The 17,978-nt window shown below is 46.4% G+C and overlaps 1 protein-coding gene across 8 annotated transcripts in view; it reads left to right on the forward strand.

Moving 5' to 3' along the window:
- The window catches only part of LOC118935932 (steryl-sulfatase), a 461,597-nt gene that overhangs the window by 51,794 nt on the left and 391,825 nt on the right, over positions 1-17,978 (forward strand). For all 8 annotated transcript variants that reach the window (XM_036932583.2, XM_036932584.2, XM_057495302.1 and 5 more), the window contains 4 exons: positions 8,042-8,182; positions 10,877-10,998; positions 11,087-11,209; positions 12,790-13,213. In XM_036932583.2, the coding sequence (XP_036788478.2) occupies positions 8,046-8,182; positions 10,877-10,998; positions 11,087-11,209; positions 12,790-13,213 (806 nt within the window). In that variant the 5' untranslated portion in view covers positions 8,042-8,045. The remainder of the gene's footprint in view (positions 1-8,041; positions 8,183-10,876; positions 10,999-11,086; positions 11,210-12,789; positions 13,214-17,978) is intronic.

Raw genomic sequence — 17,978 nt, forward strand, 5'->3', positions numbered from 1 at the left:
GTGGTGTTTTGGCCAGGGATTCTGGAATTTGCAGCTAGCCCAAACCTGTTCTTCCTATGATGCCTGAGAAAACTAGGTGGAGAGATGATTTCCGTAGGCAGGGTAGCACTGTATTATGGGCCCCGGTGCTGAACCCCAGAGAACTCCAGCAAGATGGACGGGGAGCCATCTGGACCTTCCGTCCTGCATATGCCACACAGTTGGCCATCACTTCCTTATGGGGCAGAAGGGATGAGAAGCTCTCTGGAGCCTCGTTCATTAGGGCATGCATCCCATCCCCTCCCAAAAGCCACACCTTCCAGTGCCATCCCCTTAGGGGGTAGGATTTCACTGTGAACTTCAGGAGGACACTGACATTGAGACCGTACTGGCATCTAGGTCTTTCTTACAAAAGCCTATAGCCCACTCTTACCAATAGACAGGTCTTCAAAAGCCAGGCTTCTCTCCGTCCCCCCATGCCCCAACCAGTGGTCCCCCTGCTCATTGTCCAGGTACAGAGACTCCCCACCTGCCAGAGAGGAGAGTTTTAGGACACTCACACTCCCCAAGATTTTGAGGACCACTCTAGTACACAGTCTTCATAAAATTCAGTGCATTTAAGTCCATGAAAACACGAGGCACGCTATGGTGAGTGGCTAACAGAAAAGCGTCCAAGCTGGAGGCTGAGGGATGTTGTAAGGCTGAGCAGGCCCCCTCCCACGCAGTCGCCCTATGCTGAGCACCATTTACATCATCGCCGTGGCTGGTGCACAGACGCTGCGGGAGGGTCAGGATCCTCACTGTGCCAGTTAGACCTGAAATTTGAGTGTCACAGCCCCACGTGTGAACGCATTGTGATGCACCCCAAGTGGAAGTCAGCTGGCATGCCCCGTCCTCACATGCAGTATCAGAATTCATTCCGGTGGGCTTCCTCTGGGGAAGGCATCTCTTCATTACAGAATGCTGAGCCCCCTAAAGAACAACCATGAGAAAACATTAAGTCTTCCGAAACATAAGAAAGCGTAAGAAAATTAAGGGAAATGAAGTGCTCATGGGGATATTCCGTGTCGGTTATTCACATTTGTGAATGTGCTAGATTCTCCTGAGGTTGCAAGTCCATCTCCAAATGCACTGTGTTCTTTAGTTTGGAAAACAATGCAGCTTAGGGTTAAGATGACTTCTTATCTTAAAAGGCCATCCACGCATTACAAAGTATGCTTCTCACAAAATGACCCTTGATCAAAGCTCCATGACAAGAACTATTTTCTGGAGAGCCTGATTGTGGGACTAAATATTTGTGTAGGATAATTATGAATTATTATGCATAGAGTGGGGGAGTGCTAATCTTTGGTCTCTGAAGCAAGCCAGTAGATGTAAGCATCTAACTACAAGAGATTCAGCGATTTAGAATGAAAATAATGTGCAAGCAGCCATAAAAACTTCTTGTAAAATTTGGGAAAACATCATATTAAGTCTCGATAAGGCAATGATATTCATAGACATTACAGCGTAGTCACATAATATATGTGTGCATGTGTATAATCTGACAACAGAGGCATACACTTTGTCATACTTTTTGTTTTTTCTATATAATATATGTGTGTGTGTGTGTGTATATATATATATATATATAATATACAGTGTATATAGTGTGTACATATGTGTATTGTATGCCAGAAGTATATTTCTGTTTTTCAGTTACTTAAGAATTCATTGAGAACTTAAAAGTGTTCGCTTGGGTTGCACATAAACAGAATGTCTTGTATCCAAGAGTAACAATACCACCATATGGCTCAGAACGATCAAATATGTTATTAACGTGCACATTATACAGTTACTTTAAACTATGTCGATGTTCTCAACTTTTAATCCTGCCAACAGCTGACAAAAAGAACTCCATAACAGTGGTCAGGACTCCAGGACTGGAGTTAATAGTGATGAACTCTGTGGCGTCTCATTTTCTATAGTTTTCTTTTAAAATTATGTTATCACCATCGACAGATGAATGCATAAACAAAAACGTGGTGTATCCATGCAAAGGCATGTAAGTCAGCCTTAAAAGGAAGGTGATTCTGACGCGTGCTTCATGCAGCATGGACGTGCCCTGAGGACATGATGCGGAGAGGAAGCAGCCCGCTCAGAGGGACAGATGCTGATGGTTCCTCTCAGATGAGATACTTAGACCAGCAAAGGAGGGAGAAAGTGAATGGGAACCAGGAGCCCCTTTGTTCTCCCAGAACTTGGTGTTTCCCCACCTGCTCTGAAGATTTCACATGTCAACACTGAGGGTGGACGACCCTGATTGTTTTCGATGTTACCTTTCTTTACTAATACTCTTCAACTGACATACTTAATTATAAGAGGTATAATTGAATGTATTGAGAAATGCAGAGACCCAGGACCCTGGCCACTATTACAGTCAGTAAAAGTAGGGGTTTGCTAAGTAAATAAAACATGAATCTTTATTGTAGAAAAATCACAAGCAATTTAAATAGATAGTTAAATCCAAACAAATGCCCTTTTTAGCTCGTACTTGGGTAGGTGTTTGCTGTCCTAGTGTCAGACTATTTTTCTTTATGGGTTTAAAACAGGGCATCTGTTAGATAACACTTTGTTAACCAAATTTCACTTATTATTTACATAGCTTGCATTGAACAAAGCTGCATTTCTTCTAAAAAAAATAGCTTGTAATGTAGGTTTTTATCTATTTTCAATATGCCTTTTTCCCCAGTGAGTAAACAGATCAGGAATGTTTTCTTAGCTGTGTTCAAGTTTTTGTTATATAACACAGTGTTAATTTTCTTTTAATGAACAAATTTAATGTAATTACATCTCTGGTTATAAAAATGTTCTTTTGTCTCTCTCCTTCATAAGAATTAGGTTTTAGGAATACCTGTTTTCTCAGGAAAGGTTTTTTTCCTTGTGTTTTTTTTTTTGTTTGTTTAGCCAAATTAAGGTTCAGAACAGCAAGGGGAGAAATCATGCAGTTTTCAGAAGTTAATGTACCTGCTCTTAATATTTTGGAGTTGCACCCTTTCCTTTAATTTTTAAGCACTTTTATCAACTCACTCTGTTTTAATAGTTTGAAACATATTTATGAACACCTTATTCTAATCCATGCTTGTAGGAAGAAAATAAGTTGTGGTGACATCAGACAGTGAGTATGTATATGCAGTGGATTCCAAGTGGCTGTTAGCACATTTTCAAACATCCTTAATTGGGCTGGAAGGTATTTGTCCCCCTTGATCTAATCATCTCTACCCTTGGCACATTTTGTAGGTATAATTAATGATATACTGTCACATTGAGCTAACCATTCAATTCTGTGATTCAGAAATTATACAGGTATTACTATTTATTAAAAGGCTTTTATCTTCCTCTTGGGTTTAATGTCAATAAAAAGAGTCTGTACTTCAACTAAGGCTCCCAAAAAAGCACAGAGAATTAGAATGAATAGCTGGGCTTTTGGTGACACTTTACATAACATTCATGCTGAATTTTGCTGCATTTAATCTCTCAACCATGTTCCTCTGGGTTACCATAAAGACTTTTTTCCATTGCTGTCATGTCCACTTTCAGCCTGTAAGACAAAAATTCATTTTTTACATGGTTGGTGAGCTGAGCAATGTATCTTTAAATTACTTATATAAATTCCAACTACTCATTACTAATGAAACACATTCTTCTAATATGTTCAATATGACCTTCTGAGCCACTGCCGTGGAAATCCTTTCTCAGGTCCCCATTAACACAGCTAAATCTTCACCTTAAGTTATTGCACTTTGAATCAGTTATCTACTACTGTGTAACAAATGACCCCAACACTTTGGCGCTTAAAGCAGTGTGTATTTGTTCTCTCACAGTAGGGGGGTCAGGAATCTGGCCACAGTGTAGCTATAGTTCCACCATTGCAACCAAGGGGCCAGCCAGGACAGTGGTCTCATCAGAAGGTTTGACTGAGGCAGGGTTCGTGTCTGAGTTCACTCGGATGATTGAGGGTAGGATCCAGTTTCTGAAAGGCTGTTGCCCTGAGGGCCTCCTGTCCATGCTGGCTGTTGGCTGGAGTTCCTCATCACAGGGGTCTCTCCAACATGACAACTTATTCATCAAAATCAAGCAGAAGTAAAGTCTTCCAGCAAGACAGAAGTCATCACCTTTGGGAAACCTAGTCAGCGAAGGGGTGTCTCATGGTCTATTCATTATAATGAAGTCATGAGGTCCAGCCACACTCCATGGAAGGGAGCTGTATGAGATATAGAGACTAGGAGGGTGTCACTGGGGCCATCTTTTAGGTGGCCCTCTGTATCTCTGTTCGTAACTCTTATTACTGGATTATTATAGCCTACACGAGGTTATAATACTTGTACTGATAATAACAACAACTACTGGCCCCTAACTAGGAGTCCCTTACTGAATCAGAGTTCTGTATGTATAATGTTATCCTCACAATACATAAAAGGTATTATTATGTTTATATCCATTTTACAAAAGAAATTGCTGGCAGATAATATATGGCCCTTGATTTTACCAAGCAGGGGGCCAGGATCAAAGCCTCAACTGCAGAAGCCACATTTCTCACTCTGTAGCTCATTTCAGTGGGGTTCCTTTTTGGATCCCCTCCTGTGGCCACTCAGAACCTGGCAGGGCGATTCTCTGTCTCAGTGAACTACAGAAGCATCACTAGCCTATCACAGAACCTGTTACCACTTTTTGCCCCAGAAACATTTGTTGAATTGACATGGATTTGGCTGAATTATCAGTAGATTCCTCTTAGCTGTACCAGTGGAGCTAAATTCAGGCACCCTTACAAGGTGTATTTGTGTAGCCCTTTATCATTTCGAAAACCTTTTTATTTTTATTTTTCCTTTTTCTCAGGGGAGGCAGAGGAATGTTCTTCCCCCACCTCCTTTATGGAGGTATACTGGACAAATAAAATTGTGTATATTCAAAATGAAAACAAGATGATTGGACATATGTATACATAGTGAAGCGATCATCACACTTATGTCAATACATTCATCACTTCACATTTTTACCGTGTGTGTGTGTGTGTGGCACAAATGCTTAAGATGTATTGTTTAAGTAGTTTTCAAATATTTAATATGGTATTATTAACTATATATTAGATCCCCAGAATGTATTCATCCTAGAACTGAAAGCATGTATACCATTTGACTGACATTTCCCAAAGTCCACCCACTGTCCCTGGTCACCACTGTTATCTGACTCTATGAGCTCAGCATTTTTATTCCCTCTTTCTGGTTCCACATATGAATGAGAACTTATAGCATTTATCTTTCTCTCTCTGACATTCTTCCTTTAGCAAAATGGCCTTGTTCATTCATGTTGTTACCAGTTGCAGAATTTCCTTTTTTATGGCTGTGTAATATTGTGTGTGTATATGTATATATCTTTTCTTTTACACAAACACATATGTAAAATATCCCCACTATGTAAATATACCCATTAGATCTATATTATTTTTATATATTATTATATATAAGTATTTAATAATAGTATTAAATATTTAAAAATATGTAATATATAATATTATTAAATATTAAATACTTTATATCACACCTTCTTTAATATGTGATACGTTTTTTATATATATCCCATCTTTATATATGTGATATATATACAATATATGTATTACATATTATATATTTAGCCCATCTTCTTCATCCATTCAACTATTTACTTGTGTCGGATGTTGTGAATAATGCTGCAGCAAACATTAGAGTGCCGGGAACTCTCTGAGATCCTGATTTTATAGAAACCCTTTGTTTCCATCATCTCAGTTGGCCCCGCAAAGGCAGAGCCAGGACGTCAGGGAACATTGGGTGACGATAAGACACAGGGAGCTCATCCTTCATGCCCAAGACCTCACAGCTGGTGTCCTGAGCTGGGACAGCACCCCTGATTCAATTCTCCACTCATTCCCTTAGTGCCCAATAAATAGAATAAAAGTCACCAAAGAGAGAATTAGGGACAGAGTTAGGGATGAGAGATTGGCTTCAGGAGGAGCCTGTGAGTAGTCACATCCACCTGCTTGCTTACCTTCAGAGGGAGGGCCCCTGGTCAGCTGAGTTTACCTTTAAGAAAATGGATACCCCTCGAGAGGGAGACAAAAAGAGGGGATTTTGGAGCAGATAAAGCAGGGGAGAAAGGTATTGCTCCAGATTACCACACAGGGGGGTGAAGATCCTTTGATCTGGATTCCAAAAGGCAGGATGTCTGTTTGGAGAGGGCAAATCCTGCTACAAAGGCAAGTGGGGAAAGGTTTGCCCCAGGGACAGGTAAGTAACAGGTAAAACAAGTCGGAAGAAGCTCGGAGCCTCATGTTTTCCATGAAGAGCGTGGTTTTGAGATTGTGGCCTGTGTGCCCAGGAATTTACGGGCTTCTGTAACTGGTGGGGGGCACGTCCAGGCCCAGGAACATTATGCGTTTGCATTTAAGATGTACCTGTGGGTGCAGAGTAGAAATCCAAGTTTACTCAAGTGGGGTTGGCATTTCCAAACTTGCCATAGAAGCCAGGCTGTGAACATAAGCAAAGCGTGGGGATTGTGACTGTGTCCTGTGCAGGAGGTGAAGGTTCTGCAGCTGTTTCTACAGAGGATGTGTTTTAATGCAGTGGTTCTCAACGGAGGGCAGTTTCGCACCCCCAGGGACACTTGGCAGTCTGGAGATACATTTGGCTCCGGAAGTCAGGGTGGGAGGGTGCCCTGGCATTTTGTGGGTGGAGGCCCTGGATGCTATGGAGCATCCCCAGGGCACAGAGCCACCCCGCAACAAGAACTCCCGAGGCTGAGAAGTTGTGTCAACTCACTGTAAGAATGCCAGGTCAAATGTAGTGCAGAGTAAACACATTCCTATCATATTTCTGCATATAGCTGAGCTGATGAAGAAGTGGGCAATACCCTTAAGGTGCCTGGAAGCACTCAGGAAGTTGTAGTTTTACAACAAGACAGGTTATTTATTTTATTCTCTACTAAGTGAAACATGAAGATAGATAGCAGAAACACAAGCACGGCATGCTGGCTTGCTCCTCTGTGGTGCAAATGGTGTATGTTGCATCCTGATGGGAGCAGAGCATTATTATGTCTATTCTCTTAAAGTTACTGGTATTAGTTAAGGATTTTCAAGCCGTTAAGTCCACTTGGGGGCCCCCTGATGTGCCAACCCAAAGCCCGAAGCCTCTCGTAGGCATTACCAATGGGTGTGTCTCTGGTGGTCTTCCAAAGCTCAGGATGTGTGGGAGAGCTCAGGTGGGTGCATCCTGCAGGCTGGCCCCATTGTGGGCATCCGACCCTGATTCTTGGCCAAGGTGACCGCATGAGGACTCTACTGCCCCACCGCCCACATGCCTGCAGGTTCTCTTTAGCATGTAATATTCGCCTGGCAACTCTGGACATCAGAGAGTGGGTGTCGGCTGTGTGCGCTCAGGAGCCGTCCTCCCCCGATGTCTCCATCCGGTTGTTCTCGAAGTGTGTGTGTAGTGAAAGAGGATGCGGCTCCTTCCATGGAGGGCCTTTGCTCTGACCTATGCACCATGCACAGCCCCAGCTGGGGAGCTCATGCTCCTTGAGTTTTGAAAGATTTACCCATGTTTATCCATTTCCCTTCAAAGAGCTACTGCATGGGCACTCCTAGCTCCTTTTAGAAAGGATGGGACATTAGAAAATGGGTCTTAGTGAAATACATGTCTTTCCAGAGCTCAGAGAACTTTTAGTTAAGGAGAAAGCCTAGCCACTAAAAGACGACAGGTAGTAACGGGTTTTGTTTGCCTGGACAGAGCCCATGCTGTGGTCTGGGGAGAAAGCAAGAGGTGTTTGTTCATTATAAAAACTGCAGAGAAACAAGTGTTTGTTTTGGAAGCAAGCTCACGGGAAGACTGATAAGACACTTGGCCCAGCGACGTCTTAGAGCATCTCTTTAGCACGTCTCATCTGGGGTGGGCCGCCTGGGAGAACACAGTTTTCTTTGAGGAGGGAGGGGGGTCCCAGAGAAGGAGAAGGGTCCTCACGCGCCATGGCCCTCACCTCTGTGTCTCCTTTGCAGGGAGATGAGGATCCTTTGGTTTCTGCTGCTGTTCCTGTGTGAGGCCCGGAGCCAGGCAGTGTCGAGGCCCAACTTCATCTTGCTGGTGGCTGATGACTTAGGCATCGGAGACCCCGGGTGCTATGGAAACAAGACCCTCAGGTTGGGTGACATGGTTGCCGTCTCTGTTGATGGGTCTTTGTCCCTAGACAGTGAACACACACCACCAGAGCACAGACCACGTTGAAGTGCCCAAAACCCTTCAGACTGTGCACACTCTTGGGTGCCTCTCTGTAGATACAGATAGATGTGGGCATTAGGAAGGCAGGTGTGGCTTTACCTGTTCACATGAACACATGTAGGGAGCTGAGTAAACTCAGAGAATACTGGACAGATGTCCCTAATCTGTGTTGCTCACCACTGTGCTCCACCTGCACACACCCTCCATGTGGACCTCCCTTTGGCCCACCTCTTCTAGTCTGTCTGCTCTTCAGGCACCTGGCTTCATCCAGTGTGCAGCCCACCCTGTCCCTGCTTGCCAGCCACCCCCGCCTGCACGCCTGCCTTCCCCTTCTCACACATGTTGTCCTCCATCATCAGCCAGCCAGCCCGGCTGGGGACAGGTGGACAGGGATGCATACTATGTCGGATGATGGCAGAGGGCTGGGGGACTCACAGACAGAGGAGGAAGTTTTGTATCTAAGTCTGCTGGGTACACCTGACTTCATGTAAGGGATGTCTTCAGGATTAAAACGGAGAGGCTGACCTTGTGTAGTACCGTATTGGCCATAGGGCTGTCTTTTCTCTTTATAATCACAAGGAAACCAAGACCTGAAGATGGTTCTGTGAAAAGCGTCATCTCACACACGATCAGTACAAACGGGTTTCAAGCAAAAGATGGAGAAAGATCATTAGCTTCTGTGAGAGTCCTCATGAGATCTATGAATAGTACTTGGAGTTCAGGGTGGACCTGTTCATGCAAAGGGTCACGGGACTCTGATGTACCTACATGGCAGCCCTCTGGCTTCGCATGTTTGCAACACAACAGTGCATCTTGGAAGGTGCTTCCCATCATATGTGTCTGATCAAAAATGAACTAAATTATTCCTTTGTGGAGACACCAGCCTACAAGACATAACAAGATCTCAGTTCCAACCTGAGGCTTTGCCTCAAAAGTTGATTGTTATGTTTCGAATATACATGTAGCTCTGACATTTGTTAGATTTTTAAAAGCATAGACAGGGGTAAGATTTGATTTCGCCAATGTCTGTTTTCTGGCCCACCTTCTGCCTCCTTTCGTAACATGTTAGATCTCACTTTTTGACCTCTGTTGCCCTCTTCCTTGTTAGAAATGTAATGCTATTTATCAGGGCCATAATTTCTATTCTCTTTTTTTCATTTTATATAGTACTTTTAATATATGTATTTTTAAATTTTACAAGGTTCAGTTTCTAGCAATTATGAAAAGAAAAAAGAAGCCTAGAAAATCCCAAGGAAGAATTTGGGTCAAGTCTACCCTAAATGTGTCTTGCTCTCCATGATGCTTTCCAATTCTTTCTGAGACATTTTTCATTTTATATTTTATAGTATCACAGCCCCAAATAACCCAGTTTCTCAGTGGGCCCATCTGTGCACAGGAAGTTTAAGCCAAATGTACAGACAGTTTCCATCTTCCCAGCGTCTTGTAATGCAAGACAAGAGGAAGGTGGAAATGTGCACAGTTCGGCGCCTAAACTACAATGCAGGTGGGAGCCGGTTTGACGTCGCAAATGCCGTGACATGATCTTCCCGTGCCGGTTGTGCAGTGTGGTGGCTGGGCTCTGTGTGGGCTGCGGCCCAGGGAGCCTGTGGGGGCCACTGTGAACAGGGAGGGGCAGCCCCCCTGGAAGGGAACACAGTTAGCAACACCCTCCCTTCAGGGTGTGCACGCTGTGGTGGGCGTGCAGACAGACGTCCTGCACATGGAACAGGCCCCTCCTGTAGGACAGGAGGCCCGTGAGAATTCCCTCTGCCCAGACCTGAAGCGTGGACAAGGACCAGCCTAGCAGAGAGGCAGGGGCCAGGCTTCCCAGTGGAGCATATGGGATAAGAGCCCAGCACGGTCTAAGAACAGAAAGACGTTCATTTCTGAAGGCTGGGGAGGTATGGGAGGCCTTCCTAAGATGAGGCCCAGACCCTTCCTGGAGAAAAGGCACCAGGAAGGCCTGTCTTACACAACCAGCATCCCAGAAGTGAGCTCAGAGATGAATATTTCCTAAGCATAAAAAAGCTATATGAGGATGTGAGTGACCCATAGCTTTGCCCGTCTCCCGGGAGTCCTGACCAGTGCCTGGTGTTCTTCGGGAAATGCCCACAGAATCCTGCTCTTCACCTCTGCCTGGGGGCACGTGGGCCTTCAGCAGAGACAGAGAGCAGGTTAGCAGCCTGCCCTTGGCTGTGGAAGAAAGGACTGAAGCTGCCCCAGACCTTTCTCTTTTGGGGGCACACAGGTGCCTGGGGGGTCCGTGGGTGGGGAGTTTCCAGGAGCCAACCCCCCCCCATCTCTCAGCTGCCTGTTCTCAAAGCCTCGTTCCTCTCTTCTCCCCTACGTCGCAGGCAACAGGGGCTCAGAGCCCACCAAGGGCGTGGGTGACCCCCCCCGAAGAGCCAGACCTGGGTCATCTAGAACTCCTCGTGGTTTTATTCCCTGTTCTAGTCTTGGTTCTGTATCATCTCTCCTTTCCCTCCCCTCTTCTGCCTCCCAAATCTCACACAATCCTCCGTTTCCCTGGATTCTTAGGAGGTGACGTCACTACCAGAGCCACAGAGGAAGCTGTGTTTTCCCAGCCATCCCAAGTGACATGACTCTTGTTCTAGGACACCCGGTATGGACCGGCTGGCCCAGGAGGGCGTGAAGCTCACCCAGCACCTGGCGGCATCGCCCCTGTGCACGCCGAGCAGGGCCGCCTTCATGACGGGCCGCTACCCCGTCCGATCAGGTAGCCTCCTGACTCCGTCCCCGGGGCCCTGATCCTCCTCGGGCCACCCCTCAGCCCCAGCTTTAATGGCTGATTTCTCCCGCTTCAGGAATGGCATCGACGGCCGGCGTGGGAGTGTTCATCTTCTCGGCCTGTTCTGGAGGACTTCCCACCAGTGAGGTTACATTCGCCAAGCTTCTGAAGAATCAAGGGTACTCAACAGCTCTGATAGGTACGGACGGCTGAGGAGGGGGCGGCGAGGGCCTGCGTGGGGTGAAAGAGAGAGGGTCTCAGAGCAGCCTTCCTAGGGATGACATCGTGATACGGTTTGTACAACTTTAGGGAAGAAATTGTTTTCAGTTCTCAATAAAACACAGTGCATTTATCTGGGCTATTTGAATGTGTAGGTATATGTCACTATATGTGTGTGGGGGGATGGATAGTAAATAGGAAGATGAAGAGGGAGATAATACATGGATGGACAGATGGATATATGGCAAGAGAGATGATGTAGGTGATAGAGATGGGAGGGACAGAGCCGTAGAAGAGATGGATGATGGGTGGATAAATGGATGTTGGATGGAGGGATGGTGGGTGGATGGATGGTGGGTGGGCAGGTGGGTGGATGGTGGGTGAGTGGATGGATGGATGGATGGATGGGTGGGTGGATGGGTGGGTGGGTGGGTGGGTGAATGGATGGATGGATGGTGGGTGGATGGATGGATGGATGGTGGGTGGGTGGATGGATGGATGGGTGGGTGGGTGGTGGGTGAGTGGATGGATGGATGGGTGGGTAGGTGAGTGGATGGATGGATGGATGGTGGGTACGGGTGGGTGGGTGGGTGGGTGAATGGATGGATGGATGCTGGGTGCAGGTGAGTGGATGGATGGATGGGTGGGTGCATGGATGGATGGTGGGTGGATGGATGGATGGTGGGTGGATGGATGGATGGATGGATAGATAATGGATAAAATAGATGAGACAGATGATAAATAATAGATAAATAATTATACATATATACCATACTATTGATAAAGATTTTCCATTTGCATTTCAATACTAAAATGGTATCACAAGTTGCCTGGGTCAATATTCCCATTCATGCATCCATCGGGAGGAATGGTGCCTTCTCCCTTTTTCCCCAGTTAGCTTGATCTGTGCAGGTCATCAGGTGACTCCTAGAACGTCTCCTGGGAGCATAATAACCATTCTCTTCCCTCCCACATCATTTTTTTGTGTTTTGTGAGGCACTCCCTAATTTAGTGATGTAATTAACATTGTATAAGAATGTGCATAGGTGTTTGAAATCATTACTGAGCTGCGAGTATGATTTCTTCATGCCTCTAGGGTAGTCTTTTGAAGAAGGATTCATTTCCATTCACAGTCAAGGAGCAAACCCAACTTTGTTCCAAGACTTTAATTTTAAAGAAATGTCTTGGAAAGACACCTGTGCCAGAAAAACACTTAGGTTTTTTTCTGTGTAGTTTTGTCTCCCACCTATTTGATAGATTAGGTGTTTGTCTTTTGTTTTATTTATTTATTCATTCATTCATTCATGTATTTATTCATTCATTCATTTGTTCGTTCATTCATTCATTTATTTATTTATTTCAATCCCTGAATTAGTTCTTGTTTTCTGGTACATTGAGTCGTTTGTGCCCTGTTTCTGGAAAAGGGAGCAAAAAGCTGCGGCATCCGCCAGACTCGGCACCTGGCTCATCACTGTGCCCAGGGAGCCTCCTTTTTTGCATGGGACTCAGACGTGCCTGGGTGCTCTGGGCACTGAACCCGTCACCCATTTGTTTCCTCAGGAAAGTGGCACCTCGGTAACAACTGTCACAACAAAGCGGACTTTTGTCACCATCCCATGAGCCACGGCTTCGGTTATTTCTACGGGCTTCTCGGGACCAACATGAGAGACTGCAAGCCGGGGGATGGCACCGTCTTCATCCGGGGCATCAGGGTGCTGGCCTTCACCCCGCTGAAGGTCATCACCATCACCCTGCTCACCTTGGTGGCCCTCAAGCGCCTGGGCCTGCTCCGCGTGCCCCCCGCCGTCTTCTTCTGCCTGCTCTTCCTGGCCGCCCTGATCCTCGGCCTCCTGCTGGCCTTCCTCCACTACTTCCGGCCCCTGAACTGCTTTCTGATAAGGAACCATGAGATCACCCAGCAGCCCATGTCCTTTGACAACCTCACGCAGAGGCTGACGCGCGACGCGGCCCGCTTCATACGACGGTCAGTGCTGCCTGGGAAGCGTCACGCGTGGTTCTGTCCAGGGAGGTGGGGAGAGCCGGGTGGTGGTCCTTCGGGCTGGAGTGCCCCTTCAGGCTTTGGAGATGCCCCCAGACACGCCGTCTGCAAGAGGAGGGGAACATGGGTGGTGCACGTTGCATGACCTCCCAGAGGAGATGGGGTGCGGGGGCTGTCCTCAGTGGCTTTGCCAGCATCCCTCCTGCCACGTGCTTCTGAGGCCACGCCGGATGACCAGAGGGGCTTCAGATTTAACCTTCAAGTGCACCGTCGAGAGTATAAAGGTCACTGGGTGTGGTGTAGCCCTTGCCCTTGTGAAAGAAGCAATGGGGGCAGACCTGAAATATTCCAGGCAGATCCCTGAGCAGAAGAACTCTGGAAGCTGGGAGAGAGCACGACCTCTTTGGGGCCTCTTAAGCTCCCTTCAGTCCAGCATTTGGGGGTTTGCAATGAGCAAAGGGATTAACTGTCCGCAGAGGGGTGCACGACAAGCCTGAGTAGATGTACCTCTGCAACCCTTGCTGCTAAAAAGACACAAAACCGTTTTGCTGCATTTATTCTGTGCAGGACGGTACTGTAGAGAAAAGCAGAAGTTCCATCCAGAAATCAGACATCTGGTCTTAGCAGTCAAGGCCATGCCCGGGCTGGGATGACCTCTCCATCAGGCAAGAAATACCAGACACGAATACCTAGGGGCCCCACAAAATGGCACAATGAAAGACAGCGTGATTCTTAGGAGAAGGAGGACAATTTTAAGCTGTTGATCGTGCTCCTGGGCATCTGTTTCCCGTACTGTTTGCACACGGAGACGCCCTTGAGTGCCTACGGTAATTCCAACTATTGGCGCACAGCCAATGGGAGGCATTTCTGGGGCAGCTTCCCGCACCTTGGGTGTGGTGCTGGCTCAGACCACATGATGGCAAACAAAGGGGGGTCATTGGACCTTCTCACAAGTAGACCAAGAAAGGAAGAGGGGAGAAGGCTTGGCCATCACTATGGTGCAGAGATTCCTCCGAGCTTGTGTAAGGATGACATGGGGTGCTTCTGAAAACAGCACAGCCCGTCTTTACCACTGAGGTGCCTGCCAAGTTCTGAGGTAAAGCTACACATCTCCATCTTAACAAGCTCCCTAAGGGTATATAAACCAGGTGTCCCAGCGGGCACTCTGAGAAATACTGGAGCAAGTGTGGACTTTTGCTATTAGGAGCACATGCCACAGTTGTTATTACACCTCTAGACTTTTTTTCAGAGTGAGATTGACGTAGAATCGAATGCATTTAGAATAATACAATGTAGATGTTTACGTTTTCATGCAGTGACATGTACACAGATACCGAACCAAAACAAGCTTCCTGCAAAGACCTTTCCCTTGCCAGAGTGATCCCTTCTGATGCTTTGTGTTCTGTTTTATTTTCGAAAAATTACCTGGTTGTGACTACTGAACGCTGCCATGTCCTCTCCACCTACCAGCAATCTCTCAGAAACATGCAGAGAGAAGATAAATAAGCCCATGCCTGTTACAAAATGACAGGGTTCAGAAATGATTCTCAGTTTCCAGGGCGAATCACTTCTTTACAGTGTGTGTTGTGGTGTTTTGATGGAAATGATGGAATTGATAGTACATATGAATATTCATGTGATTACAAGGCATTGTAATGAGGTCCTCTGCCAAGGAATTTGGGAGGGGACTGTAACAAATTTGATTATCATAGGGGTATCAAAAGGCCAATGGTTTAGCTTCATTATACTGGGGTGTCTACATGTAGAGATTTATGTTGTTCTGGCAGCACCATAACTGGACGTCATGGTTATTGAGTATTTGCAAAAGAACTTATTCTCCAAAGTAGATGAATCCAGTGCAAATGGCTGTCACCCACATTGGAGCAGTGCATGCATGCCCAGTATCAGTGGAAATATGAACATGTCTACACTATGGTGCTGTTCTCAAACGCTTCTTACATTCATTGTCTGGAGATACAAGATTTAAAGCATCTAGGTAAAATCATCCTGGGATAAAATTGTCCTCCTGTGATATATTAGATGTTTGGTTCACTGACTAAGAGATCTAAGAATCTTGAGAGAATTGCCTCAGTATGTCACTGAAGAATAAATAAATGATGGTGACACTGCCTTATTTATAAAAACTGTTTTCCAGGATCCAAAGACACATTTGTATGTGTTATTTTATGGGCCAGAATATCCTGAATAATTTAGAATTCTCAGCTTTGTGAGATGGATTTAGAGTTTGTCAGAGCAGCAGAAGAAAAGGGGTCAAAGCAGCGAGAACTGGGCCCATGCCCCAGGATTACAGGCATGCAGGTGGGGGACATGAAGGTTTGGCATCTATAACCACACGCTCCAACCCTGATCCACTCTTCTCTGAATGAAATTTATCTTGGGAAGATGCTTCTATTAGAAAGCTAGGTAATCAGCTCACCATATGTGGCAAGTTGTGTAGTAATTCGAGGGACAGGTCATCCTTAATACACTTTAATGGTCAAGAAATCCCTGTTGAGCTCACAGGAAGAAATGAACTCTAGGTTTCTTAGAGATTTCTGGCCCTCCCTGTGTGTCTCCCATGAGGGATCCCCCAAACCCCGTGCCGCCCAGCCCCCGAAGCCAGCTCAACTTTCTCCCTGTGCCATTATTATCCTCAGGTCTCTGCCATCTACTCTACAGATACACTGAGAAGGTCTGCATACAGATTCATTGGAAAAAGGCTAAGGGATGAACTGGGGGTCTCAGATTGACCTCTGCAAGGGCGAGAGCCCGGGTCCCATGCTGCTGAAGGAGAATGCATCCTTCTGCAGCCTTCCTGAGCTCCCGTGTCTGCAGCACCCATCGGCTCAGTGGTGGGCCCTTCTGCAGCCTTCCTGAGCTCCCGTGTCTGCAGCACCCATCCACTCGGTGATGGGCAAGTACCTGGGTACTCAGGAGGGGCTAAATGCTGACAGGTGCGCGAAGCACATTCGTGGTGTCCACAGACTAGTTTTTCTTTTGCTCAAGTCAAGGCTGCCTTTAAAAAGCTGTAATGCCAGCGGGCAGGAGGAGACCCATGTTTTGCAGGGTGTAGACTGGAGAGAGGGGCAGACCTGGGCCTTTCTGCTGCAGGAAGAGTCAGCTGTGTTAGCCTGTCCCCTCTCGAAGCGCTTTGAAATCAGGGCTCCCTTGTTAGGAGAAACAATTCCATTGACAGAAACCTCTCTGCTCAGTATACACACTCTTGCTCTGAAGAGGAAGTTTCTAAGAACAAATGGTGGCTCTATACCCCCATGTAATTTTTAAGTTTGTGGTATCTGGTTATTGGATTCATGAATTCTGATGAAATTTAGCATGAGTATTGTGTTCTTAGTTTATGCAACATGTATCAACATAGTCTGTGTGTGTGTGTGTGTGTGTGTGTGTGTTTGAGGCTATAATTGGAAGTGCAATAAATAATTTTCAGTTAGGCTTAATATGGGAAATCTCTTCTGTCTTTAGCATGAGGTCTGCTAGAAAACAAATCCAAACTTTGGGATGGCGTGGAGTTCTGTGTCTAATCTCTGACTGCACGGAGTGGGATGAGCTCCTTTTTCTGACTCAAGCGAACCCTGAGGGCTGACGGCTCTGCGTATGGGAGCCAACGTGACGTCAGAATTATGGAAAGTACGGGTAACGGGAGGGAACACCTCCGTGGAAGGATTATGCCCTGAGTGGAGGGAAAGTCACGGGCAAGAGTCCTCTCCTCCATTTCCTATGGTCTGTAGTTCTACAGGGAATACCGATTTCTTTCTGCACGCATGGCATATGTAGTCATAATGCCCTAAAACCTGTGACAGTTGGTGAATGAATTGGGGGATGATGTGATCTTTAATCCTGGGCCACTGCCATTTCCATTGGGCACCGTCAAAATCCTGACACGCATTTACAGGGCATCTCCAACCTAACCACGTGCCGTGGTTAAGCGGCCATGATGCATGGCAAGGATCTGGCCCAGAGCATCTTTGGAATAAAGGGATCTTGGGATGATGTTATCAATTCCAGGAAGACTTTAAGCCAGAAAAGAATAGGGGCGATATCGATTTTAATTCATGGGGAGACCAGTAAATTAGATAGTAAGGGCCACATGGACAGACACTCTGACACATTCAAAAGTGCTTTCTTGCCAGTGGGTTTCAGCCCCTGGGCACATTTGCTATGGATTCAATGTGACCAAAGAAATTGACAGCAAAACGTTCTTGGGGTGAAAGGGTTTATTACCCTACTTGTTCTCCCAGCAGTAGGTCAGCACTAGCGTCTCTGCCTCCGCCCAGAGCACTGGGCCAGCTCTCCATGTAGCGCAATAATGGCTTATTGCCTAAAGGTGTGGAAGTGGTAGCCTAGCAACAGGCCAGTTACATCATCAGGTGGTTTAAGTTCAGGGAGAATCCTGGCCATAGGAACCCCAACTTCCCCACAGTGGAAAGGTTAACTCACTAAAGGTTTGTCTTGCTCTGTAAGGACAGAAACCACTTGATTGGTCTTTACCTTTCCTGGACCAACGGGGTAAGAATCTAGGAATGGGGCTCGGGGTTCTTTGGAGGAACCCCGCATCAGAGACTGAGCAGGCCATGGAGGGAGGCTCGGGTTCCGCCACGCTGGGTCCAGGGCAAGTGTTCCTAACTGAGCAGGGTGTGGACCAAGGGTTCTGAGTCCTTCCTCTTTTCATGAAACCCACACACCTGTTTTATGCCCTGGGATCATGACCTAAACTGGAATCTGGAAGCACGCC

The sequence above is a fragment of the Manis pentadactyla genome, chromosome X (assembly GCF_030020395.1).
Source record: "Manis pentadactyla isolate mManPen7 chromosome X, mManPen7.hap1, whole genome shotgun sequence".
Classification (NCBI taxonomy): domain Eukaryota; kingdom Metazoa; phylum Chordata; class Mammalia; order Pholidota; family Manidae; genus Manis; species Manis pentadactyla.